The 27,330-nt window shown below is 45.7% G+C and overlaps 1 protein-coding gene across 1 annotated transcript in view; it reads left to right on the top strand.

Annotated features, from left to right (window-relative positions):
* The first annotated feature begins 273 nt into the window (after window positions 1-273).
* LOC147457443 (uncharacterized) overlaps window positions 274-27,330 on the top strand; it is a 71,132-nt gene continuing 44,075 nt past the window's right edge. The window contains exons 1-2 of the mRNA XM_086513588.1: window positions 274-596; window positions 930-1,026. Coding sequence (XP_086369714.1) covers window positions 516-596; window positions 930-1,026 — 178 coding nt within the window. The 5' untranslated portion in view covers window positions 274-515. The remainder of the gene's footprint in view (window positions 597-929; window positions 1,027-27,330) is intronic.

Below are 27,330 nucleotides of genomic sequence, written 5' to 3'. Positions count from 1 at the left end.
CACACTTCACAATACACATAGACTAATACTTCTAGGCCATGGTGTTTTCAGGGTGCGTCTGCTCGGCCTGCAATTGCTCTAGTGTTCAATGCTTTGCTTATGTGCATTCAGGCATCAAAAGCATTGCAAATGCTCCTTCACCCTTTCCTCTCCTCCTTTACAAGGCCACCCACCATACAAGTTTTTTGCTTCATGTATTCTATAGAGTAATGAGGTTAATAGGTTATCCTTCAATCTGGAATGAATATAAATAAATGCAGGAATGGAGATACGGAGGACTATTCTCACTATGTGGGCGAAGTTTGGGAGAAGGTCCAGGCCCGTCTTTCGAAAGTCCAAAGGGAGTCTCACTGTGCTTGTACGCAGGGAGAAAGAGATATCGAGAGAGTAAGAGAGAGCGCTGAAGCTCTCGGCTTCATTCGCTAAGAGCTTAAGCCCCCTGCATTTTCCGCAATCGGGATCAACCCACGCAGAGAGCTTAAGCCCTCCAGACGCCCAAGAGCGTTTTTTTCGTTATGGGCACGGCTGTCGACACGATTATCATTGAAGATGACGATGACGATGTGCGAGTCTTTGCTCCTCATTCTTCTATTCAGGTCTACCCCTTTCACGCGTTATACTTCTTGGTTGAATATCTGAAGTGAAGAGCTTGTGTCTCATGCTGGAGTCGTAATCTGTTTAATACTCGAGCAGTATTCACCTCTGAATTTGCGTCATTACTGTTTCAAACGTAAGTAGAAAAAATTGGACTGGCTTCCATGATGTGAGTAGGCCATTTCTTCACTCTTAGATAAGAAAACCAGGCTTGCAAGTGCCTGAGACTAGGGGCTCGGTGCTATTAACAATTATTTGTTTTCTTTGTGTGGTTATAGGGGACTAGATGTACGTCTTACCTGCTCCATGTCACTGAAATTTTGATCTCGTTGCAGCGGAGTGGTTTGCAGGCTAGCATAAACACATCCTTTCACCCTGTACATGTTCCAGTATTGGACGATTATGACCTAGAACTTCGGCTTGGGCCTTCTGGTATGATTATGGACTGGTTCTCGTTACTTCCAGCATGTCTTTTTTTGGGTTGCATCTCCTCTTTACGTGGATACTTAATCTATTCAGATCATCTACCTGTGCAAAGCATATCGTACCAATGTCCTTGGACCTCTTCTCCTCTCTCCCCCCTTGCTGTGCCACTTTTTCTCATAGACCACATGGGACATCATGAACAGCACACATCACATTCTATGGATGTACGATTTATGCTTCATTGCTACTACCTCTTGCACATTGTGTTGCTCACAAGTTAAACTAGAGGCTTGATTTTCCCGGAAGCTTAATTACGATTTGTTTGTAAGTGAAGGACAAGCAATGGGCATTTGCTACAAAAGTTCTAAAGCTTCTGGATTTTCACTTGTTGATCATGTGAGAGTGCGAGTATGTGGAAGGGTGAGAGAGTGAAAGAGAGAAAATACTGGAGAGAGAATGAGCAGACTCTACTAACTCAAAACCACATGTGAGCCTACCCACCCTAGGCACATATAAAGAAGTAGGTGTAGGTAAGTCAATCACCCAACAAAATTACAGAGAAAAATCTAAAACCCCATAAATATGGGTAAAAGTGGGAACTTAACCATTTGGTCCAAAATGACGGGACGGAACCGCCTAGAAGGTTCTGGTCATGCAATCTACTTGTCAGAGCGTGAAGGAAGAGGGTGGTGGTGGGGGTGTTGCTCTAGCAAGTGCATGCTTGATGCTCATGACAACCCGTTGGTCACTTCCTTCCGCGTGGCCCCTTGCGAGCTCCGTCGTCGTTGCCTCGCATGCCTTTGCCGCCGCTCATTGCCCAAGTAGCCACGTCCACTCTCATGCTAGTGCGTAGCTTGCACAGCCTTACTGCTATTTTTCACTTATGGTCATGGGGCTGAGCATGTGGGTTGGGCAGGTTGGTTTCTGGCCTACATAGGCGAGCAGGAGGAGGTACTCTCAGGCATCGCAGTGCAGCCCTTTGAGGCCATGGCCGATGGGCAGGAGGGGGGGCAGCCCAACGTTTTGGGCAGCTTCCCATGCCTGCGTTTTAACTTTTGGGGCAGCCGGCAGCCAGCCATGCCAGGGTTTTTGGCTGGCAGCCCTGACGTTTGTGGCCTATGTAGAGGGCAGCAGGCGCTTCTTCCATAGGGGCAGGGGCCAGTAGATTTCCCTCCATTTCTTCCCCTCAGGGCATCCCATTCATAGTAACAGGGAATGGCCATTTTCAGGTTCCCGTTCCCCGTTCCCATCACAATTTTCCGTTCCGAATCCCCGTTCCATGTTTCAAACGTGAGTATCCGAAACAGGGAATGGCATTTCATGCATGTTGCCGTTCCCCGTTCCGGGTAACTATGATCCCATTAAGTGGGCATCACAGCCATAGGTAAGAGTACCTTTCTGATGGTGCCGACCTAGGAGAGCAGAGATTTTCACCGTCACTATAGGGCAACCATACCGGCAAGATCTCGGCGTCTCTCTCTCTCTCTCTCTCTCTCTCTCTCTCTCCAGTTCTTCCTTGATGTGAGGTGTAAGTAGCCAGGATAGTTTGCTCTGCGATTGTGTGTCCTTGGCTGCCTCTTTGTCTTCATGAGTCTATTGACTCCCGAAGTTGGTCGATGCTGGGAAATGTGCCGTGCAGTGCTATGTATGCATATAGGTGCAAACTGGAGTGCTAAGGTAGATACAAAAGACGTGGGCAGGTAGGTGAGAGCTGAAATGTATGGTTGATGTGGTTCCTTAGGCCAAAAGATCTCCAGAAGGGGCCAATTGGGTTGCCAGGTCCAGGTGTTCAAAGTGATGAATTGATGCTCTGGAATGTAGTGTTCAAAGTGCTCTAGAAATTGGTCCAGACGGCTCCTCAAACGGAGCTATGGATTGCAAGTTATTGCTATTTAGAGTTGAAGTGGTTTGTAGATTCCCGACAGATGGCCATGGTTGGTTTCAGTGGATAGACGTTAAGTGCTCGAATTATGGATCATGTCGGTCCTTTTGGATTACCAATCGGAGCTTAGACGGGAGAGATATGGCCAATCGAAGTTTTTAGAGGGGCTAGTTATGTGCCCGCTGGACTGCATTAGAAAGCGTGCAAATGGGAGATTTTTGGGCCTCTCCAGGGTTTGCAGAGGTAGTGGATGATGTATGGAGTTGATAGGAAGTGACAACTCGTCAATCGGATGCCTGGTCAGCTAGACGTTGCAAGTCAAAGCTTGTGGCAGTTGACGGCGATGAGGTGCCATATGGGTTTTCCCAATTTTGGTCACATAGGTTGGATTGCCCGGCAAATCAAAAAGCGGCGGGATCTGTACGACTGGAGTAGGGAACCGCAGTTTCCACTAGGTTTTGGCGACTCGGTGATTGGATCTTCAGGCAGAATATGGCAACACCGAGAAAGTGGGGTAAAAAAGAGAATTTTGTTGTGCTTTGGGGATGTTTTGGGAAGTTTATAAGCTTGGGGGGACCAATGACTGCCACGTGGCAATGGAATGGCACCACATGCAAAGAGAGGGACAAAAACCCTCGGGTATTTGGGCTGGGCCGTGAGGCAATTTGGGAGAAGAGATGGGAGAGAGAGAGAGCTCGTTGGGAACTCACTAGCTATGGCGTATGTCCCATGGGTGCTGTGCGCGGGTGTGAACCGGCGATGTCTGTGATGATGGTGGCGGTGTCGTCGGCCTTCTCGGCGGCCGTGAGTTGATGAGGCGGGAGATGACGTGGGAGCTCGTAGGTGTGGTCTCGTGCCCTTAAGGGCCCATACTTTTCAAGGGGAAGCTGGGGAGCATCGACGGTGCCGTCGAGGCTCCAAAAGGGAGAGGAGACTCACACAGTGAAACGCACGCGGAGTGTCGATCTCCTGGCTACACGGACCGCCTACAGACACGCGCCTGCAGAGGTGCAGACACGTGTCGGACGAACCACTCGACCATAGCCACCATCTAGTAGCACCCTCGTGCTGGGGCTAGTGTCCTAGGACGTAGGCGTGCACCACTGTAAGACCGAGCGTCCCATACCACCCAGCCTCACCTCCTCGAGGTGACCTCGCACACTCCTAGCCTCACTGGCTACCCACTGGCACTCTGCCAGTGGAGGGTCACTAACTACAAATGAGGCCTTGGCCTCCCTTTTAAAATAATGGCCGGCCACATTGGCCGGGTTCACACTACATCCGCCTGGACACTGGACGCCCATCCCGACGATGTTTGGGCTAGATCCCCTCCCCTATGAGCGGGACATAACATGCGGCGCCTTGGATTTTAAGGGTGCGGGGAATAGCAAGGGGGGTGTTCACCCATCTGGTTACTAAAGAAAGTGGTTGATAAAAAAAGCAGTTGCTAAAGCAAAGCATGCACGCCCACATAGGGGTTTTTTTTTGGGGTTCTCAACGTGGTGGAGAAAGAGAGCTAGGAGAAGAGTGCCCTGCACAGTACAAGGGGATATTGTAATCATTTTTGAAGGAAAAGCTCACCATTTCTCGGCACTGTGTCGTTCCCTTGTCCTCTTTTCTTTTATTCTTGTGCTTAACTCCGTGGTGTCGGTGTTGATGCGTTGTAACCCCGAACTGAAGTTGTGGTGTGCAAAGTGTGTGAGAGAGAGAGGTTTGTGTGTAATCGTGGAGTGGAATCAAGATTTTTGTGTATGCGTGGTGTGTGCTTGAGCTTTTCAAGACGGATAGGTGTGTGTTGGTGTATTGGGCGGATGTTTGCAGTTGATACTGTGTGGTTTTGAAGGTGAATTTGAGTGGTTAGGGGTGCTGTGTATACCCTAGGCTATAGAAAGGCGTTTGTTTTGTGTTCCGGGTGTGAGGCAAGGCGAGACGGTTGCCTGGCCGATGTTACAAGTGTGGAGAAGAGGGGCACTACGCATTGGATTGCCCCCAGCCATCAAGAGAAAGGGGAGGTATGTATCCGCAATTTGACAGAGGCAGTAGGCAAGGGCATTTGAGTAGCCAGAGAGAGCAGACAATTGAAGATCCAGTGCAGCCGTCCTCGCCCGACGATGGTGAGAACCCTAGAGTAAATATTATCGGGGTGGATAAGCAAAGGTTGAGGTCGTGGCCATCAAAGGGCAAGAACTGAAAGGGAAACAGAGACCAAAAGGGAAAGCAGAGCTCGCAAAGGTAAAGAAAAGGTGTATGAGGCAGGTATCATCTATCCTTTGAAGGAGTCGGAGTGGGTTTCTCCAGTAGGTTACTCTCCAAAAAAGAACGGAAAGTGGAGAGTATGTGTTGACTACAAACCATTGAATGCGGCCACGAAGCGGAACCACTACCCACTGCCCTTCCAGGACGAGATTTTGAATCAAGGTAGGCGGCCATGAAAGGTATTCAATTATGGATGATTTTCAGGATATTTTCATATAGGGATCGCGCTTGTCTCTCCTTGGGGATGTTTTACCTACCGTACGATGCCATTTGGATTGGTAAATTCTTATGCTACTTTCTAGGATTGGATGAATAAGGTGTTTGGTCCCTACTTGGGCATGTTTATCAGGGTATTCATGGATGATTTTTGATGCTATAGCTCTAGAGTGGAGCACTTGTCAAAGTTGCACTCGTGTTTTCAAAGGTTGGATGAAGAGGGAGTTCAATTGAACCCGAAGAAGTGCAAGCTAGCACAACCTCGAGCGTCATTGCTAGGCCATGTGGTGTTATAGAATGGAATTGAAACGAATCCAGAGAAAGTTAAGGCCCTAGTTTTGATGGAGCCTCCTTCCAGTGCTCAAGGTTTGGCTTCGTTTGTGCATAAGTTGAAGTATCTGTCATGGTTTTTTTGGATGTTTTCCGAGTATGTGTATCCTCTTCAACAAAGGGCTCAGTAGGTGCATGGGTTTCAATGGGATGAAGAAGCTCAAGAAGTGTTCAGCTCCCTATAGTGTGCCGTCCCAACCAAGAAGACGATTTCTACATTGCTATGACGGTAGGTACTGTGGCCATTGGAGTGGTGTTGTTGCAGAAGGTGGGAAGAAGCTACAAGCCTGTTTACTTCGAGAGCAAGGTGATAAGTCCCAGAGAGACGACCTATACTGAAGCAGAGCAGTGGGTGATGGCTTTAGTCTTTGCTTGCAGGAAGTTCAAAGTGTATCTCATTGTTAGTAAGTTTTATGAGTCTGGCTAACAACCTATTGCCTGAAGTGGGGTTGCACTTGAAGCCAGGGAAGCGGATTATGAAGTGGGTGATAGAATTGCAGGAGTTCGGGTTTGAGTTCAAGGTCGACCACACTGGTCGATCTCATTTGGCATATATTTTGGTCAATAAGGATGTCGAGTTGCTAGTTTCTCTAAGGGTGGTGTGAGATGAAGCTAAAGAAGAGCCGGACTTGGACGAAGCATTTATTATGTGGTTTGATGGTGCATAATACAGGACCCACATGGTAAAGTGATCTTTTCAAAGGCTTACATCTTGGAGGATGTTCACACCAACAATGAGTCGGAGTATCTTACTTTGCATTTAGGTTTGAAGCAGTGCATGGAGTTCGGTATTTCAAGATTGGTGGTGAAGGGTGATGCTTTGTTGGTCATCAAGCAACTGCTAGGCCAATGGCAGGTAAAACGGGATGAATTGAAGCATTGGTTCTTTGCTATTAAAAAGTTGTTTTAGTTTTTTGAAGTGTCACGTGACACATCCAACCCTATGTGTCCGTGGACAAGCTACAGCACGACAAGGGTTCTGTCAGTCCAGTCAGTCTAGAATAGGAAGTGATCTGGCACTTTTGTGAGTCTGTTCACCCGTGCATGTCCAGACACTTAGTGTAAATGCATATCCTCTGGTTGCACACAGCATGATCATAAGCATTCTCATCAGAATCCATCAGAATCCTTCAGGGGAATTTTCCAATGCATTTAGCCTATTTTCCCTATTTTTGACACTTTTCACTTATTAATTTAAGTGATTTTTGTTGGAAAGTAGGTAGGGGAAATTGAGTAAGTTTTTATATAAGCAAACCTAGGCTAGCACTAATTGGCAGAAGAGGCAGCAGGAGCACTCGCTCAACAGGCAACTTCTCAAGAGAACCCAAGAGGCCTAGCGTTTTCTGCATCAGCAGGACAACCCTAGGTTTTTCATCTACAAGACCAGCATTGGCGATATGTGCACAGCAGATCAGCCTAGTGTTTTGCATTTGCAGGACATCCTGCGACGGCAGAACAATTTTCAGCCCTAGCGTTTTTGGTTTGTAGATCAGCCCCGGCGTTTTGCAGATTCACCGCGACGGAACACCAAGAAGCATCAGCGTTTTCAGTTTTCAGCCTTTAGACATCGCAGAAGAAGTCTCAAACCTCGCAGATCTCACCTTCCCGCAGCAGTTTCCCGCCGCACGGTCAATATCCGCAAGGTTTACAGTTTCAGCCCGGAAAACGCAGATTTCAGCATCTGCATTTTCAGCGCGTCTTCGTCGCATCGTCGCCATCGACATCGTCCCCGACATAGTCAGAATTCAGCAGATAAAGATTTGCAGATTTCAGCATTAGAGTTTTCAGATTTCAGCCCGTCTCGTCGTCGTCCTCATCGTCGTCGACATCGTCGGCAAGTCAAAGCATTGTAGAGATTTGTGCAATCATAAGTAGACAACTCTCGCCATAGAGAGTGGGGTGGGGCCTTTGGAGGAGGGTTTTACAACGTCTCTGGTGTCGTATTCTCTTCTCTATCTCTCAGTCTCATACACTTTCATGCACAGTGTCCATTCACTTTGTCTGTGTCCATTGCACTCTCTCATTAAGAATGGAAGCCTCTCCCTTCCATAAGAACAAAAGGAACCTTGAGCATAGTTTGGAGCACTCATCTTGAGAAAAGTACAACATTCACTCCGCTACACCTTACATTGGTATCAGAGTTTTGGCAGTGTTCTGTATCACTCAAGGAAAGAACCACAAGAACCACATGTTTTTTTTTGCTTGTTGCGGTCGCACGAACCCAAGTTCGCTTGGGTGTGTCGATTCCTAATCGTGTTTTTGAAGAGTGATAGGAATCCCAGGAAAGAAGGGCTTGTCCAGTCTCCCCTTGTGCCTCTTTCACTCATTGAGAGCGGACCGTGCACTTAGTGGTTGGCCAATCGACGTGAGGTGGGAAAAAGCAACCTTGGTGTGAGCGCAAGGCTGCCAAGGGGTGCGCCCGTAGAAAAGAGCATAACTCGGGTGAAGAGAAGATCCTTCTCAAACATGGATTGCAAGCAAAAGAAGACCCTCAAGACCCTCAAGAACCCCAAGAACCAAGACCCCCAAGAACCCAAGTTCCTCGTGAACTTAAGTACCCACGACCACAAGAACCCACAAGAACCCACGACTTCAGTGGATGGTCATCACTCGAAGCGGAATGGATACTTCGCTTAGAGGTGATGAGCATGAGAGAGGCGAAGAAGAATTTTGCCCATTAGGAGGTTTTTCCGACCCTCACCCTTCCCCATCTACGCCAAGGATTGCACTAACTCCTATGGAGGAGTTGAGGTAGTTGTTTATGGAAAGAAAGTTAGAAGAAGCAAAAAGAAAGGCCTACGAAGAAACAATGGCAGCCATAGATCGTGACTACGAAGAAAGCGTGGCAGCCATAGAGCGCAAGTACGACTTGGAGGCCAAAGAAAGTCGAGCCAAATTGGATCGCGAGAACCACGAAAGACAAGCAACATGAAAGAGTTCTTGCGACTCTTTTCTATTGTGCAGGTGCAGTTTGCACAGATTCAGGAGAAGGAGACTCGTCTTCTCCAAAGCATGATACACAAGATTTGCATGATGATACGCATGATGATTTGCATGATAACGATGAGCATGATGAGTTGGATGACACTGACAAGCATGATGATTTGCATGATCAAGATGTGATTTCTCACAAGCATGATGATTTGCATGAAGAGGACGTGATTGTTCACAAGGATGATGAGTTAGTTTATGCTTTTTCTAGCGAAGCTAACCTCGTTGCAGATTCGATCAGTCACGAAGAACCGATCTTGGCTCTCGAGCCTAGGTCCAAAGAACCCTCTCAGGAAGAACCGATCTTGGCTCTCGAGCCTAGGTCCAAAGAACCCTTACAAGAAGTACTATGTGTTCGAATGATATGTCAGCACGCATTGTACGAGTGTTTCATTCGTGATCGTTTCCTGTATTTTCGTCAGCGTCTTTATGTGATCCCTTTTCCTAGGCATGACATATTGTACGTTGAACACGTTTACTCATGAATGAGCACGAATGTTATGTGGATTGTTTATGAAAAGCTGAAAAGTATGCATTCAAGGAAGTCACATTCCATGTCTCTTCCTTGGCATGACACATTTGTAGAAAGAGCACATGACAGTATGAGCACCAAGCATGGGCATTTCCGTTGTGAATTGCCACAGTAGATTGCTTTAGATCATCAAGACAAGATTCGATCTCATTGTTTGTGTGTGTGTGGTGAACGGTTTGGCACTCCGTCTATTTGTTCATCTACATTGCATGCATAGTCTTTTGAGAAGACAAGATTTTTTCCAGTCACTTTACATGGAATAGGTATGTTCATGGTTTTGTGTTGGAAATAGTCTCAGGAATTTTCAGCCATGGAGATTCTTGAAGAAGAAAGAAGCATGACTCTCGACGAAGTTGAAGCATTGAAGGAGCCACAGAAGACTTTGTGTCGCTTTCGGCGCGGCCCAAAGAAGCAAGTGTTGCAGACCTTTATGAAGTTCAAGTACCGCACGACCCACACATCCAAGTGGGCCGGCGAAGAGTCCCTTCCAGGATTCGGATGCTATTGGCGATCTCCCTCGACGGCATACAGTTCGGTACCAGTACCTCACTTTGAAAAGGAGGGGATGTCATGTAACACATCCAACCCTATGTGTCCGTGGACAAGCTACAACACGACAAGGGTTCCGTCAGTCCAGTCAGTCAAATAGAATAGGAAGGATCTGACACTCTTGTGAGTCTGTTCGCAGACCGTGCATGTCCAGACACTTAGTGTAGATGCATATCCTCTGGTTGCACACAGCATGATCATAAGCATTCCCATCAGAATCCATCAGAATCCTTCAGGGGAATTTTCCAGTGCATTTAGCCTATTTTCCCTATTTTTTGACATTTCACTTATTAATTTAAGTGACTTTTGTAGGAAAGTAGGTAGGGAAAATTGAGTAAGTTTTTATATAAGCAAACCTAGGCTAGCACTAATTGGCAAAAGAGGCAGCAGGAGCAGGAGCAGGAGCTCAACAAGCAACTTCTCAGCAGAACCCAAGAGGCCTAGCGTTTTCTGCATCAGCAGGACAACCCTAGCGTTTTTCATCTACAAGACCAGCATTGGCGATTTGTGCATAGCAGATCAGCCCGGCATCATCACGACGCAGCAGATCAGCCTAGCGTTTTGCATTTGCAGGACATCTGGCAACAACAGAACAGTTTTCAGCCCTAGCGTTTTTGGTTTGCAGATCAGCCCCGGCGTTTTGCAGATTCACCGCGACGGAACACCAAGAAGCATCAGCGTTTTCAGTTTTCAGCCTTTAGACATCGCAAAAGAAGTCTCGAACCTCGCAGATCCCACCTTCCCGCAGCAGTTCCTTGCGGCAGGGTCAGTTTTCGCAAGGTTTACAATTTCAGCCCGGAAAACGCAGATTTCAGCATCTGCATTTTCAGCTCGTCTTCGTCGCATCGTCGCCATCGACATCATCCCCGACATAGAGTCAGAATTCAGCAGATAAAGATTTGCAGATTTCAGCCCTTAGAGTTTTCAGCCCTTAGAGTTTTCAGCGCGTCTCGTCGTCGTCCTCATCGTCGGTAAGTCCAAGCATTGTAGAGATTTGTGCAATCATAAGTAGACAACTGTCGCCATAAAGAGTGGGGCCTTCGGAGGAGGGTTTTACGTCTCGTGTCGTATTCTCTTCTCTATCTCTCAATCTCATACACTTTCACGCACAATGTCCATTTACTTTGTTTGTGTCCATTGCACTCTCTCATTAAGAACGGAAGGCTCTCCCTTCCATAAGAACAAAAGGAACGTTGAGCACAATTTGGAGCACTCATGTTGAGAAAAGTACAACATTCATTCCGCTGCACCTTAAATGAAGAGGTTCAATTCAAGCATGTCAAAAGAGAACAAAACCAAGAGGCGGCCCAACTTGCATGTTACAGGCTTATATGTGTTCCCAACCACCTATGTAGGCCGTGAAAGTCTGAAGGAGATAGAAGACTTCTTGTGTTCAGGCCAGTGTCCAGAAGGCTTGACCAAGCTACAAAAGAGGAGGGTAGTACAAAAGGCTCGCAAGTTCACGTTGATATGTGAAGACCTGATGACCTATGGATGAGATGAAGTGTTGCGGAGGGTGCTTTACAAGGAAGATATCGGCATGGTGTTGCGGCAATGTCATGAGGAGAGTGAGCATCATGGTAAAGACGAGGTTTTGTTTCGAGTTTTAAGAGCAGGTTTTTGGTGGCCTTCAGTAGTATGGAATGTGCACTATTGGTGCAAACCCTGCCTCGAATGCCAGACTATGGGTGAGAGGCGGTTGGTAGCCGAGTCACAGGGGGCTATCATTGCCCAAAGTGCTTTTGAAAAGTGGGGTTTGAACGCCATTGGTCCACTCTCGAAGTCGACAAGTTGCAAAAAATACATTGTGGTAGCCATTGACTACCTTACCAAGTGGGTTGAGGCAAAGGCAATTACGGAGGTAAATGCTCATGTTGTGGCTCAATTTGTTTTTGATAACATTTGTTGTTTTGGAGTACCATGGGTGCTTGTTTCTGATAAAGGGCAGGGATTTAGAAGCAGGCTTATGCGAGCATTGGTTGAGAAGTTGGGCATTCAACACCGGTTTTCTGCGTCTTATCATTCTCAATGCAATGGTCTAGTGGAGAGTGCCAATGGACAGATCATCAAGATGCTGACGAACTATGTCTACAAACAGGAAGTAGAGTGAGGCGAATCTTAAGAAATGTCTATGGGCATACAGGACATCTTATAAAGTGGCTACCAATTTCATTGTAATAAACTGCTGACATGTCAAAGCCTAAAGAATGGAGCCAACTTACAAATTCCGGTCGAGGGGCCTAAACCCTAAGAAGAACAAGTAACAGAAGAAGAAGTCCTACCAACTTATGGGGACCCCGTCCGATGGGGCTCCAAGTGACACAAAGGATTAAAATAAAGCAAGACCCGCTCACACACAAAAATTGATGACGTGGCATATTTTCGAAAATTGCGCTGACATGATGACGGGGCATGATGTACGGAATTCCGCGGTTTGCGTTGGCTAATGACGTGGCAGGTTGTACGGATTTCCGTAAATTACGTTGACAGCTTTTAGCATTGCTTTTTGGACAAGAAGCTTTTGAGTTTTGAAGGCTTTTCACTGTAATTGCTTTTCAGGCCAAGGGCCTTTAAATACGAGGTTAGGGCTCATTCTCAGGCATGCTTCCTGGAGAAGGTGCAAAGTCTGGAGTACCGGCTTGTACTGTGCTGATGCAACATAAAGAAATATCGAAAGGGGCGCCAAGGTTTGGGGCCAATACTCTCTGGGGTGGAATTCCGCCACTCCGTGTCGCGTGTCGTCTCTCTCTCTCTCTCTCTCTCTCTCTCTGTCTCAGTTCAATTGTTAATGAAGTGCTAAAAGTCTGTTCAATCTGTTCTTTTCTATTGGCACGTGGTGCCTGTATTGTGACAGTGGTATCAGAGCATCAGGCGTGTGCTTTTCTGAAAGCATACCGGTCCTATAAAAGAGTAGACAGAGCTATTCGAATTTTTATTTGAGGTATCTTCGCCCTCCAACCCAGACTTATTAGCCACTCCCACCCTTACTTCATCGCGCATCGGGCGCGCTCCCGTCTTCACCGCTCATGTCTTACAGGACATAAGCCAATTAAGATCACTTGCAAGAGAAGGATCCAGATTTGTTTCAAATCACTGTTTTTCTCAGAAGCAGTGCGGTTGATGTCTACAGCTACCAAGCAGCATACTCCAAGTACTTGGCAAGCTTTCAAGAAAAAAAATAAAAATAAAAAAAATGCCCGAAGTTATATGGTTTTTGACATCTTTCTTCGGAGTGCAACTTCTGGCAGAGTGGGGTATCTTGAAATGCTTGCCATGGAAACCCTAGTAGATTATAACTTGAAATTTCTCGACATCTCTCAGTAGATGTCTCTTCATGAGCAGATGACCTTGGAGGTCCAGTGCGATTGCTATCTTGGGACTACCATCGCCGTCAAAGAAACATTGTTTGTCCAAGAGCTGATGGACCATGCTGTGCTCGGCTACGACTTTACGGAATGAACCTAACCCTAATTTTTGGTGCAGGTTCCAGGATGGAAAGTCAGTCGACTTTTCGAGCTTGACTTATGTCGAGATTTTTTTAAAGTTTGAAATCTGTTTGAGAACTTGTTTGGTGATCTTGTTTGGAATTTGTTTGAAATGGATGGTATCTGTTTTGGGCCTTTAAATATGAGGTTAGGGCTCATTCTCAGGCATGCTTCCTGGAGAAGGTACAGAGTCTGGAGTACCGGCTTGTACTGTGCTGATGCAATATAAAGAAATACCGAAAGGGGCGCCAAGGTTTGGGGCCAATACTCTCTGGGGTGGAATTCCACCACTCCGTGTCGCGTGTCGTCTCTCTCTCTCTCTCTTAGTTTAATTGTTAATGAAGTGCTGAAAGTCTGTTTAGTCTGTTCTTTTCTATTGGCACGTGGTGCCCGTCTTGTGACATTCACTCCGTTCGAGTTGGTAGATGGTAAGGAGGCAGTGTTGCAAGTGCATACACAACTAGGAGCTTTGGAGGAGATGTAGCGAGTCGATGCCACACAACAAGAGGTTTTGCAAGATCCGATTGTCAATCTTGAAGCATGCGGATGGACAGAGAGGTAGCAACAGACTACTATGTAAAACAACGGGAGAAACGGGTTGCCAAAATCAATCAAAGCCTGCCGGACGAGAATATAGAAGAGGGAGATGTGGTGATGAAGTACGAGAGTTACTTGGATTTTACTTTCTAGAAGAAGTTCAAGAAGAAGTGTAAGGGTCCGTACAAGGTACAAAAGGCTTTTCTCAACGGGACCTATCTGCTGGTGAGGGCAAATGGTAAGCTACTTGAGAAAAAGGGTGAATGGTGTGCGGCTTAAGCCTTTTGTACCTTGTACGGGTCCGTACAAGGTACAAAAGGCTTTTCTCAACGAGACCTATTTGCTGGTGAGGGCAAATGGTAAGCTACTTAAGAAACAGGGTGAATGGTGTGCGGCTTAAGCTGTACTTTGACAGGAGTTTGGTACCTGATGTGCATCAGATTATAGCTAGGGGGATTGGGCAACCCACCTAAGGAAGACAAAGTGTGGAGGAGTTGCATTTTTGTATATATCTTGTACACATGGTTATGTTTTTTTTAGTTTTCTTGTTGGTAGGGTGTTAAGGTTTTAAGGTTCAATAAGTCTGTTTTTGGTTGAACATATATGTTCAACAAGGGGTGGGCAATGATGATACAACGAAGTTAATATGCTCGGAAATGTGCTGTGCAATGCTATGTATGTATATGGGTGCAAACTAGAGTGCCAAGGTAGATACGAAAGACCTGGGCAGATAGGTGAGAGTTGAAATGTACGGTTGATGTGGTTCCTTAGTCCAAAAGAGCTCCAGAAGGGGCCAATTGGGTTGGCAGGTCCAGTTGTTCAAAGTGATGAATTGATGTCGTGGAATGTAGTGTTCGAAGTGCTCTAGAAACCGGTCCAAACGGCTCCTCAAACGGAGCTATGGATTGCAAGTTATGGCTGTTTAAAGTTGAAGGGGTTTGTAGATTCCCGACAGACAGGGCAGGTGGCTAGGTGGATAGAGGTTAAGTGCTCGAATTATGTATCATATCGGTCCTTTCGGATTACTAATCGGAGCCTAGACGGGAGGGATATGGCCATTCAAGGGGGGCTAGTTATGTGCCCACTGGACTGCATTGGAAAGCGTGCCAATTGGGAGATTTTGGGCCTCGCCAAGGTTTGCAGAGGTAGTGCTTGTCAATCAGATGCCTGGTCAGCTAGATGTTGCAAGTCAAAGTTTGTGGCGGTTTGACGGCGGTGCGGTGCCAGATGGGTTTTCCCAATTTTGGTCACATCGATTGGAGTGCCCGGCAAATCAAAAAGCTGTGGGATCTGTACAGACTGGAGCAAGGAACCGCGGTTCCACTAGGTTTTGACGGCTCGATGATTGGATCTTGAGGCAGAATATGGCAACATTGAGAAAGTGGGGAAAAAAGAGAATTTTGTTGTGCTTTGGGATTTTTTGGGAAGTTTATGAGCTTGGGGGCCAACGGTTGCCTCGTGGCAGTGGAATGGTGCCACATGCAAAGATGGGCAAAAACCCTAGGGTATTTGGGTTGGGCCGTGAGGCCATTTGGGAGAGGAGATGGGAGAGAGAAAGCTCCTTGGGAGCCCTTGGCTATATCGTATGTCCCATGGGCATTGTGCGAGGGTGTGAACTGGCAGCCTTGTTGGTGCGCAGCGGCGTCTGTGATGATAGTGACAGTGCCGTCGGCCTTCGCGGCGACCGTGAGCTGTTGAGGCGAGAGATGACGTGGCAACCCATAGGGGTGTTGTCCCGCACCCTTAAGGACCCATTACTTTTGAAGGGGAAGTTGGGGAGCATCGACGACGCCATCGGGGCTCCAAAAGGGAGAGGAGACTTACACGTAGTGCCTTGGATCTCAAACGTGCCCGGAATAGGAGGGGGTGTTCACCCATCGGGTTACTATAGAAAGCGGTTGAAAAAAAAGAAGAAGTTGCTAAAGCAAAGCATGCACTGCCTTATAGGGGCTTTTTTTGGTCAATTTTGGGTTCTCAATGTGGTGGAGAAGGAGAGCAAGGAGAAGAGTGCCCTGCACAGTACAAGGGGCTATTGTAATCATTTTGAAGGAAAAGCTTGCCATTGCTCGACACTTGTGTCATTCCCCCGTCCCCTTTCCTTTTGTTCTTGTGCTTTGCTCTGGGTGCCAGTGTCGACACGGTTGTGTGTAACCCCGAACCGAGGTTGTGGTGTGCAAAGTGAGGGAGAGAGAGATTTGTGTGTGGTCGCGGAGTGGAACCAGGGTTTGTGTGTGTGTGGTGTGTGCTTGAGCTTTTCAAGACGGATAGGTGTGTGTGTATTGGACGGATGTTTGCAGTTGATACTCTGTGGTTTTGAAGGTGAATTTGAGTGGTTAGGGGTGCTGTGTATACCCTCGGCTACAGAGAGGCGTTTGTTTTGTTTTTTGAGTGTGTATCCCTTTCCCCCTTTCTATCATTCTGCTGCTTCATCGAATTTATCCTCTGAGTAAATTCTCTAAGTTGTGTTGTTGGTGTAGTCGTCTTCTTCATAGTTGACTTTAGAGGTGAATGGATGGCGGTACGTCATCGAGAATGCATTTTGTCAAGTGGGTGCTTTGTAACGGGGACGTGCACCACGTGTCCATAGAAAAGAACGTACTGAACAACTTTAAGCACTTAACATAACAACTGAACGGAAAGAGATGCACGACACGAGACGGGCAGTGGCAGAGTTCCACTCCAAGAGAGCTTTGGCCCCAAACATTGGCGCCTCTCAGTATTTCTAAATTATTGTTGATTTGCAAAGTACAACGGCCAAGGAGCACCTCGTCTACCCATAAGGCTCATATTTAAAGACCCAAAGCCTAAAAGCATCAAACATGAAAAGCTGACCCCAAAAAATCACTTTCCTAAAATTTCATGAATTCTTTAAAAATCCATCACGAATTCCGAGATGTTCGTACATGTGCCACGGCATCATATTTTGAGATTATAAACTTGTCTGACTTCATTTCGGCCACTTTCGGGTGCTTTAAACAAGTTTTCTTTGACCTTTGAGGTTTTTAGGCCCCTCGGCTGCTGATCTGTGAGTTGGTCGGGGATTCCTTCTGTTTCTTCGTTTTCTTCTTCTTCTGGTTTTTGGCCCCTCGGTCGGGATCTATTCCATTGGTCAAAACTTGGTGCGAACTCTTCTTTAAAAATATGCCACTCGGCAAGACTTCATAAGTTGGTAAAACATCTTTTGCTGCTTCTACTTCTTTTGCCGCTTCTTCTTAGGGTTTAGGCCCCTTGGCCGAGATCTGCAGGTTTGCTTCGTTCTTTAGTGGCTTGACTCGGGAGCAATTTGTGACATCCCCCCTTCTTGAAACAAAGTAATCGTCCTCGATTACAACATATCTGCAAAACAACTCAAGTTAGCTCAAAAATTTCCGAGGGTCATTCCAAGGGGCATTCTAAGGGACAATCAATTTTCGTTCTTTAGTGGCTTGACTCGTGAGCAATTTGTGACATCCCCCCTTCTTGAAACAAAGTAATCGTCCGCAATTACAACATATCTGCAAAACAACTCAAGTTAGCTCAAAAATTTCAGAGGGTCATTCCGAGGGACAATCAATTTTCTCATTCCAAATCGGATGTAATGGAATTAGCCTTTTAACTTGAGTTGGAGCGGAAAGCGAATAACATATTGAGCATTTCCTTGAGCATTCTTTTCAGTATAGATTTATAGTGAGAAAGAAAGTGCTTGGATGGAGAGAGCAACACTAACACATTACTTCATTAACATGGCATGATCAATACTTGTAAAAGAGAGTGAGAGTTTAGAGAAATTGACACCAATAGAGGACCGGATTAGTTGGAGCTGGTCTCCCCTTCAATAAGCATTGTATTATAGATTCTTCCATGACGGAAGACTTGTTTACAATACAACTGTTTGTGTTCCTTGAGACCTTCTTGATGAGATGAAGATGGTAAGCTTCACTCACCAAGTATAACAACAATAAACATGATTAGGATGAACTTGGAAAATGCCTAGCCTCAATCCCAAGACCTCGAACACCATGAAAGGTGAGGAGAGCTGGCAGGGAGTGAGGAAGAAGAGAGAAGTAGAAGTAGCTCTACGAGAAAGCAATAACCCCTTGCACATAATCACTCATAGTTCTTGTAGCATAGCTTAGCATAGTATTAATGGAGATTAGAGAGATTGATAAGCAAGCATAAGCATTCTCTTGTGTGGATTTGCATCCATAGCCAAGAGCTTGTGGTAGTAGGCACTCAACTTCTCAAGCTTGGAGAAGGAGATGGAATCCTTGCTTCACAAGAGTGTGTGAAGAAAAGAATGAGGGAGAGAGAGCTCGTGGGTTGCTCAAATGAGAGAGAGAGAGAGAGAGAGAGAGAGAGAGAGAGAGAGAGAGAGCTAGCTAGGTCGACCCCCTTTCCTAGGCTTCCTTTGAAGCTCGTTGGGCCATGTAGCCCTCTAGCCAATGAGAGCTTGGCTCCCTTTGGGGCAAGGTGTGTAGCCTCTTGACAAGTGTCCTTCTTTCCCCTTAGCTAGCACCCCCCTTGCTTAAGCACAACCCCTTCTTAAGCACGGCCCCTACTTGCTTGAGCAATGTGTCTCTACACTTGACATGTGGCCCCTTTCCTCCCATGAGATTATGGGTCATTGGTGAGGTGTTCACATACTATCCACCTCCCTCCTTTGTAGGGCTCGCCCCCTCATTAGTAGCAAGTACTTTGAACTTGGTAAGCAGGCAGGCCTCCTGCTTAAGCACAGTCCTAGCTTAAGCAAGCTGTCCCCTTGCCTGCTTGGACCTTAGTGAGTAAAGAGCAAAAATTTAAAGACTATGTCTTAAGGCTTTTAACACTTACCTTTGGAGGCTTTAACGAAGACAACCCTAGGGTCTTTTGCTCCATTAGTTAACCTTGCTCTATGATAGACCTTTTCTCATTTGGGCCCCTTTTTAATTGGCCCCGTGTTGAAATAGATCTATAAGCACATCTATATTTTAACCCTTGTTCCCGTTTATTCTCCCACATTAAGTGATCAGTTTAATATGAGAAAATCATTTGGGTTGGTCAGATATTAGATTTTATGACATTACCTCTCTCTTGAAATCATAGTCGTCCTCGACTATTGAGGTATAAGAGATAAAGTCGTAGTCATTAGTCAATTTTACTTAGCGGGTAGAGGATTCCTTTTTACCCTACGACATCTTTCCAAGATGGACGACTAATCCATTTGGCGCTTGGGAGACATAGCTGCCGCAAGCATGTCTGCTCTTTAGTCCATTTCATTCTCCCAAAGTAGAGTGACAAATTCTACTTGGTGTTTGAAAGACGTCGTCCTCACAAACATGATTCTAAGGATGCATACTATTTAAATTTGTGCACAATAAAAAGAGAATTAGTCTTATAAGACAAAAACATGAGTCATTTAAAGGAAATTTGTACATTTGCTTACTCTAATGTAGCATTGTAAGCATTGACAAGGTTCATACTATCCTTAAGCTGTATTCCGTGCATCCATCTAGCATCTTCAAAAGGATAATTTTTGAATTTAATAAGATACCGTCGGATAATCTTACCATGCCTTAGGACCTTGTCTTCATGCTGAAGGATAGCTTCGGGTTGTAGCACCTCTTCTTGGTCTTCAACTTCGAGTGGATCTTCAATAATTGGTTCACTTGGTGGCTCTCCTTTGCAGGGCTTAAGTAGGCTCACACGAAAAGCATTGTGTATGAGCCAATGGTTGGGCAATTTGAGTTGGTAAGCAGTCTCATTGATAGGCTTCAAGATTTGGAAAGGACTATAGTATCTTTTTGCTAGCTTAGCATAATACTTTTGATGGACCGTAGGATTTTTGCACGTCGCTTGCCTTAATTGAGCCTTAGGAGACTTAAGTAAGACCCAATCATTTTCTTGGAATGTTAAGGTCCTTCTGTGCTTGTCAGAAGCAGCTTTTTGCCTTTGTTAAGAGATGGATATAGCCTCCTTAATCTTTTGAAAAGATTCTTGTAGGTCACGGCTATACTCATCGGCGGCGAAGATCTTCCCATGTACTTTAAGTAGCAAGGGACTTTTTGGTCTTCCCTCAATGATCTCAAAAGGTGCCTTTCCCGTAGAAGTATGTACAGTATTATTGTAAGCATACTCTACAAGTTGTAAGTACTTTTCCCATTGTGAGTGTTGATCTACTTCTGTAACATAAGTCTTTAGTAGATCGAGTATTGTAAGATCGGCTATCTCACTTTGGCTATCCGTTTGTGGGTGATAGGCCGAAGAGAAGTTCAATCTTGTTCCTAGATTTTCAAAGAGACCTTTCCAGAAATTACTGGTCATTCTAGGATCTCTATCTGACACGATGGATGTGGGTAATCCATGGTGCTTGAAAATCTGAGATATGAAGAGAGTTGCCATTTGATGTGCTTTAATAGTCTTTTTGACAGGAATAAAGTGTGCTTGTTTGCTAAACCTGTCGACTATTGTCCATATTCCCGTATTCCCATGGATAGACTTTGGTAATCCAAAAATGAAATCCATGGATATACTCTCCCATGGTGAATTTGGGATAGGCAATGGTTGGAGTAATCCAGGTTGTTTCCCTTTATCATATTTGGTCTTTTGACATACTACACATTTTGAAACATACTCTTGTATGTCCACTTTCATGGTAGGCCAATAGAAGTATGTCTCTACTCCTCGGAGAGTAGGTTGAATACCTCTATGCCTCGCATATGGAGGATCATGGAATTCATACATGACTTTGTCACGAAGGGAATGTGTAACACATAGCCTATTGCCGTGGAGAAGATAACCATCCTGTCAGAAACGGGAGCGCATAACAATATAAAATATACTCGGATAAATAGAATTTATCACTTAATATTGAAGCCAAAGGATATAGAGAGAAATAAAGAGAGAGAGAGAGAGAGAGAGAGAGAGAGAGAGAGAGAGAGAGTGAGAAGATCGACACAGTACTGGGGACCAGAAGATGGGCTGGTCCCCCCCTTTAAAGAGAATTCTTTATTAGGGAGAATCTTTTTACAAGCACAAGAACCGGAGAAAACCCCTCCGTTCTAATTCTCAGACTCGATGGTCGCTCCTTCCCGTAAGGGAAATCCGAGAGACGAGCTCTCAATCCTTTCTCCGTCTGTACACGGAGTCGAGACTCCACATACAATTTCCGAATTCCGTTCCCGGAATTCCCAATTGTGGCCGAAGCCTTCTCACTTCTCCTTCGCGATGAAGTACCTGCAAACACACACACAAATACGCGACAACAATTCGTATGGCGAATCCACAATAGATACTCGTCGCTCTTGCACGGGAAAAACGACTTCCGTGCTTCGTAGTCTCGCGCGATCTCTCGTGTCTTCTGGCGGCAGAGTCTTCTCTTGCCGGCGTTGGCAACCCCCTTTCAGTGAGGGCATGTGGTGTTTTTATAGCTCCTTCGCCACGACACAAATAGCTGCTCGCGTAGAGATAGCGGCCGGTTTTTTTTTTTTCGTTGTTATGCTAGAAAAAGAGAGAAAACGCTGGCTAATCTGTTGCCTTACTTATCAGATTGCTACCCACTTATTAAATGGGTGGCCGACGTATTTTAAAAATAGTCTGAATCTACCCAAAAACTCAATAAAACCTTATAAGTTAAAAACAATGCTTTCACAGCACTTCCTAGGCGTCCCTAGATGCAACCACATGCACGAATGCAATGCAAACATAGATTCCTCGCGGGAAAGTGTCTGCTCTTCCCGGAAAACTCGTTAAAATATTCGGCTTTTTAAGAAAAGCTTCTCAGAACCCATCTTTATTCTTGTGCTTGCATCTTTACGCGTATTCTTCTTTCCTGTTCGGATTTCCTCTCGACTATGGTTATCCCCTTTCCGATGCACCCGTCACCCACCTTGTGACGCATCAGGAATACCCATCACCTAGTCCTTTTCTACCGAACTTTACGGTACAATCCCCTTTACGATGCTCTATGTCACCCATCCTATGACGCATCAGAGATGTCCGTTCCTGGATGGTCGGATACTTCTTCCCGATGCTCCCTGTCACCCATCCGATGTGACGCATGTAACAAACTTGGACACTCCAAGTCAAGAATCAACCGCGACAGCACCAAATAACCACTCTAAAACAATTTACAGATCACAATAGATTTGCACTGGCCCGGCGGAGTTCCGTGCCTAGAGATATTGGCCCCAAAGACTGGTGCCCCTTTCGGTATTTCTTTTTATATTAATCAATCATCAAAGTACAAGAGAGCGGTTAGGGTTTCACTCTCAGACTCTGCGTCCAGATGTTCTGAGAAGTGAGGCCCTCACCACTAATTTAAAGGTTACAAGGGTTTCTGCGATTTCCGGAATTTAGGGTTTCTGGCAAAAATTAGGGTTTGCAGGAATTTTAGGGTTTCTGACAGAAATTAGGGTTTTTGCTGTCCGCCACGTCATCACTTTGTGACATACCCCCCTCTTGAAAGCATTGTAATCGACCGCGATTACGCCTGCAAAACCGACAAAAGCCATAAACCGTCTTAGCAGACACTGACTGTTAGTACCTACGTACTAGGAACACACATCTAGCACATGTACAAAATCGATAGTCACATCACATGACATCACAGGACATCACCAGACATCACAGGACATCACATGACATTCAACATTCATTCGGATCTTAGACCATGATTTATCGGCAATGTAGCTAGCAATCACATCTAGGTCCAATCGGGACCTCATCGATGTCCGATTGACTAACCCCTATTGCAACCATGTCTATTCGAGATCAAGTAGACCAAAATGCTGCAGTCATTTCGTCTATCAGTTCCTGCACTCACAAGAAGTCAAGAACAAATCAGTATCTTTATCAAGAATTCCATTTCATAAAGTCATCCAGCAGAATACTGTCAGCTCTCAGTATCCCTGAAGTTCAAAGAGACATCAGTGACTTTAGTATCAAAATCGAGGCATCTGTTGACAAAGGAGTGGAGTGACTCCCCTCTTGTGCATCCCACTGCACCAGATCTCCGGCCAAGCTGAATTCTGGGTTCCGTTTGGAGTAGACTATGCTAAACCAAAACATCGAGGTAAAGTTTCACAATCCGAGGAGTATTTGCTAGGTCCTCCTCCATCCACTTCGCATCAAATGCAGGAAAGTTCTTGAACTAAACCAAGAACCGCCTTCAGACTTTACCTTTCTTCGTATCATTATGTGCCAAAATCTGTTCAGGAACAAGGATCTCCTCGTTTTCTTCCACTTTGGGTTGCTCATCAGGCTCCCCATCATCAGGCACATCACCCTTAACAGGTTTCAAGAGACTCACATGCAATGCATTGTGAATCCTCCAAGTATCTGGCAGTTTCAATCGGAAGGAGACATCATTTATCTTGTCAGTAATCTGGAAAGGTCCGTAGTATCACATACTAAGCTTTGGAAAAAGCCTCTCCTTTCCCTGTTTCTTTCTTAGGTGTGCCTTCTCAAAAGTAAGAGCACCCAATCATCCTCCTTCAGTTTCCAGTCGCGACGATGGCGATCCGTTGCCTTTTTCTGTCGTTCTTGAGACTCCTGCAAAGTCTCGCGAACCTTGGCAAAAGCCGTATCCAAATCTCGCGAATATTCATCCGCTTCAAATTTCTAATCTTTCGTGCTCAGGAAGGATGGAACCTTCGCAGTAGTTTCAACAATCTCTCATGGCGTCTTCCCCGTCGAAGAGTGTATCGTGTTATTGTAGGCAAATTCCACCAAAGGTAAGTTCTTTTCCCATTGAGTCTTCTGATGTGAGATACAAGACTTCAATAAATCTAAAATCACTGAATTGACAATCTCAGATTGCCCGTCAGTCTGCAAGTGGAACGATGACGAGAACTGCAACCGCGTGCCAATGTTCTCTCAAATTGCCTTCCAAAACAAACCCATAAATCTGGGGTCTCTGTCGGAGACAATCGTCTCATGCGTGCCATGTAATCGGAAAATCATCGTGATCATTCTGTATTCTCGGGAGATAAAAAAAAAAAGAAATCCATTTCAATATTTTCCTAGGGGCGGGTGGGTATGGGTAAAGGCTGTAACAATCCCTGTGCCTTATGCTTGTCAAACTTGACCTTCTGGTATACCAAGCAACTGCGCACAAACTCTTCCACATCCTTCTTCAGTCTCCGCCAAAAGAAATCTCTCTCTACCCCTTTCATGGTGGTAGCAATGCCGCGGTGACCCGTAAAAGGTGGACAGTGGCAATCAATCATAACCTTTTCCCTCAACGGCTGTGTAACTCACAACATAGTCTTTTTCATCAAGTAGCCTTCCCGAAGGGAGTATCCAGCTACTGTCTCCCCATCCCGTATCCGTGTGAAAATATCTGCAAAATCTGTATCTGTGGCACATTGATCGACCATATCCTCGAAGCTCCTATGATGTATCGCGGAAATAGCCAGAACCAATGGTTTTCGAGACAAAGCATCTGCCACCACATTCTTTTGTCCTTGCACATGGACAATCTGGAAGTGGAACTATGACAAGATGTTCACCCACCGCATCTGCTTTTCCGAAAGCTGCTTCTGTGACAAGAAGTAGCGCAAACTCTGATGGTCTGTAAAGACAGTAAAATCCGTTCCGAGTAGGTAATGCCGCCACTGAGTAAGAGCGTGGATAACCGCCAAAAGCTCTTTCCCATAGATCTGTGCTGTCATCTCCGGCCTAGAGAACAAACGGCTCTCGTAAGGTATGACATGGCCTTCTTGCATCAAGACCGTACCCAGACTACGACCACAAGCATCACAATATACTTCAAATGACTTCTGCAATTCCGGCAAAGTCAAAATAGGTCTCGTAGTCAATTTCTCTTTCAATGTCCGAAAGGCAGTCACCTCTGTGGGTCTCCACGAAAAAGATACTCCTTTCTGTGTCAAGGTATGCAAAGGGGAAGGAACCTCTGCAAACTTTCGTATGAACCGCCTGTAGTACGAACACAGTCCCAAGAAGCTTCTAACTTCATGGACATTCCTCAAATCGGGCCAATCATAGATAGTCTCTATCTTGGCCGGGTCCATTCGCACTCCTGCTGCTGACACAATGTGTCCCAAAAAGTGTATCTCTAGTAGGAAAAATTCACTTTTCTTTGCATTAATCACTAATGTGTGATCTCGTAATGCCTGAAAGACTTGAAGTAGATGATCTCTGTGTTCTGCCTCATTCTTGGAGAAAACAATGATGTCGTCAAAGAAAGTGCCAACAAATAGTCTGTACTCTCGAAAAATCCTGTCCATCATCCGGTTAAATGTCGTAGGAGCATTGGTTAAGCCAAAAGGCATCACCAAAAACTCAAATAACCCAAAAGTCGTTCGAAAAGCTGTCTTGTAGACATCTCTTGGTGCTATCCTGATCTGATGATATCCACTCTTCAAGTCAATCCTGCTAAAGCACGAGGATCCCTGTAACCTGTCGAGTATATCATCGATCCTAGGAATCGGAAATCTGTTCTTGATGGTGATTTCGTTGAGAGTGCTATAATCGATGCACATTCCCCAAGATCCGTCTTTCTTCAAAACCAACAACACTGGAGAGCAATACGGTCAAGTACTAGGCTGGACAAGACCCTTTTCCAAGAGGTCTTTCACTGAGTTCATAATCTTTTCATTTTGTACTCGGCTCACACGATAAGGTGGCCGATTCGGTGGCGTGCTTCCAGATATCAGATCAATGGTATGATCTTCAGGCCCTCTCAAAAGCAATCGGCATGAGCGTGGAGAAAAAAAAAATCTTGGCGTTCTTTTCTTCAGGTCAAAACATATTCAACCTTTATCCATCGTTCAGTTCTCCCAAAAGAATGAGTAAGAAAACTGAAGTTCATCAAGTACAATCTCTAAACCCTTCATTTATCAAAGTCGCTTTCTCGGCCCGGTAGTCAACCACGGCGTAGTTCTTGTGGTGCCAAGGGATCCCGAGTAGAACGTCACTCGCGTGCCCTGAACACCCCTGTCATTGCAAGAAGTTTGCCAATGCTCGGTGTAATGGCAACATCCCATCCGGGTGCCAGTCGAACTACCTCCACCTGTGGCGTCAGTCTGTCGGGCGTAGTTCCAAATCGAGCCGCCAATTCCAAGTGAAAAGAAGTTGGCCTTGGCTCCTTCAAAAGAGCTTCCTGATCCTTCACTTTGCCCCAAAAGCGGCAAAGTTTGTACTTTCATTCATTAGATTCGGTGCAAGTCCCACGCCATGTGGTACCAGTTCTACTTTTCTATCTGCCTTTTTTGCCACATTCCTCAGCCGCTCTCAAACTCTTAGGCCTGTCGTCGTCTTTATCATTCTGTTCTTTCTGTGCCTTTTTAGGGCACTTCGCGGAGATATATCCAGTTTCCCTGCATCCAAAGCACTTCCCCTCCCTGATGTAGCGAGTCCGCTCCTGAGGAGTAAGTCTGGGTCGTGCATCCTTTTTCTCTGGGTTGCTCTTTCTTTTTCTACTTTCATTCCCAGAAGTCTGTCCGGTTCGTTGTGTCGTGACCTCGTATGTGGGGTAGGTCAAACTACCAGAGTGAATGGCAAAGCCCCGCTTCGCATGACTCAACAACTCCTGAATAGAAGCCGACTTTTGTTCCAAGCAGTGATCTCGGATCTCTGTAGGTAGACCCAAGGTAAACCGCTCAATCTGTTCTCTGAACGAGATCTTCTTGAATGAAGAGGCGGGTAGAAAAGAGCTCCAGAATCTTTCACAATAAGAATTCACTGTATCGCTCTTGGTCATCCGGAGATGGTTCCAAGCAGCTCGTATATCTCGCTCAAACTCTTGAGTCAACCAAGAAGAAATAAAAAGCCTCTTGAATTTCAGCCATGTAACTGGCACAGTCTTGCTTAATAGAAGCGTGGACCACCAAGTACGAGCATTCCCCTTAAAGTAAGAGGCAGCTCTCCGAATCTTGGAGTGCTCTGAATAGCGTCCTCCCGCGAAAGCGATGTAAAACTTGCTGTATAAAAGACAAAGCCTTCGAAGCATCTGAGTATCCTGAAAAGTATCAAACTTGATCGAGTGGCCACCTTCCTTAAACTCTCGGACTTTCTTGCTTTTATCTTCGAGAAAGTCATACTGGTTGGCTTTGTAAAAATTCTTCTTGTTCGCATAAAACTTTCCGTCATCAGAATCTGAGCTGTCTGTAGACGAGTCCTCAGTAGAACTGTCAGTCTCTGGGCGAGATGTAGCCTTCTTTGCCTTTTTCTTGCCCGTTCCGAAGCTTTGTGTCTTGCTTCGCCTTTTGCTTTTTTCTGTCTTCTTCGCTCTAATCCGAGGAGCTACAAGAACTGTCAGAAGAAGAAGAAGAAGAACTGGGTACTCCTTCAAATCGAACACGCTTCTTCCATTTCTTTGCCTTGTCAAATGTCAACTGACGACCCAAATATCCCGGGAAGTCTGTGCCTTTCTTCTGCTTTTTGCCGTGCTTTTTGGCTTTCTTTTGCGTGTCAAAAAGCTGAGCAATCCGTGCATCAACCACATTCTCCAGTTCCTTCTCCGTATATTTCTTGGAGGCAGAAGGTTTCTTGAGAGCGGGTTTCGGGAGTGGTGTTGTGGTTCTCTGCCACTCCATCTGTACCTCTTCCAAAGA

Source organism: Adiantum capillus-veneris, chromosome 5 (genome assembly GCF_014529385.1).
Source record: "Adiantum capillus-veneris isolate H3 chromosome 5, ASM1452938v2, whole genome shotgun sequence".
NCBI classification, from domain to species: domain Eukaryota; kingdom Viridiplantae; phylum Streptophyta; class Polypodiopsida; order Polypodiales; family Pteridaceae; genus Adiantum; species Adiantum capillus-veneris.
Note: the sequence above shows the minus strand (reverse complement) of the source record. Positions and strands in the feature narration are given on the sequence as shown.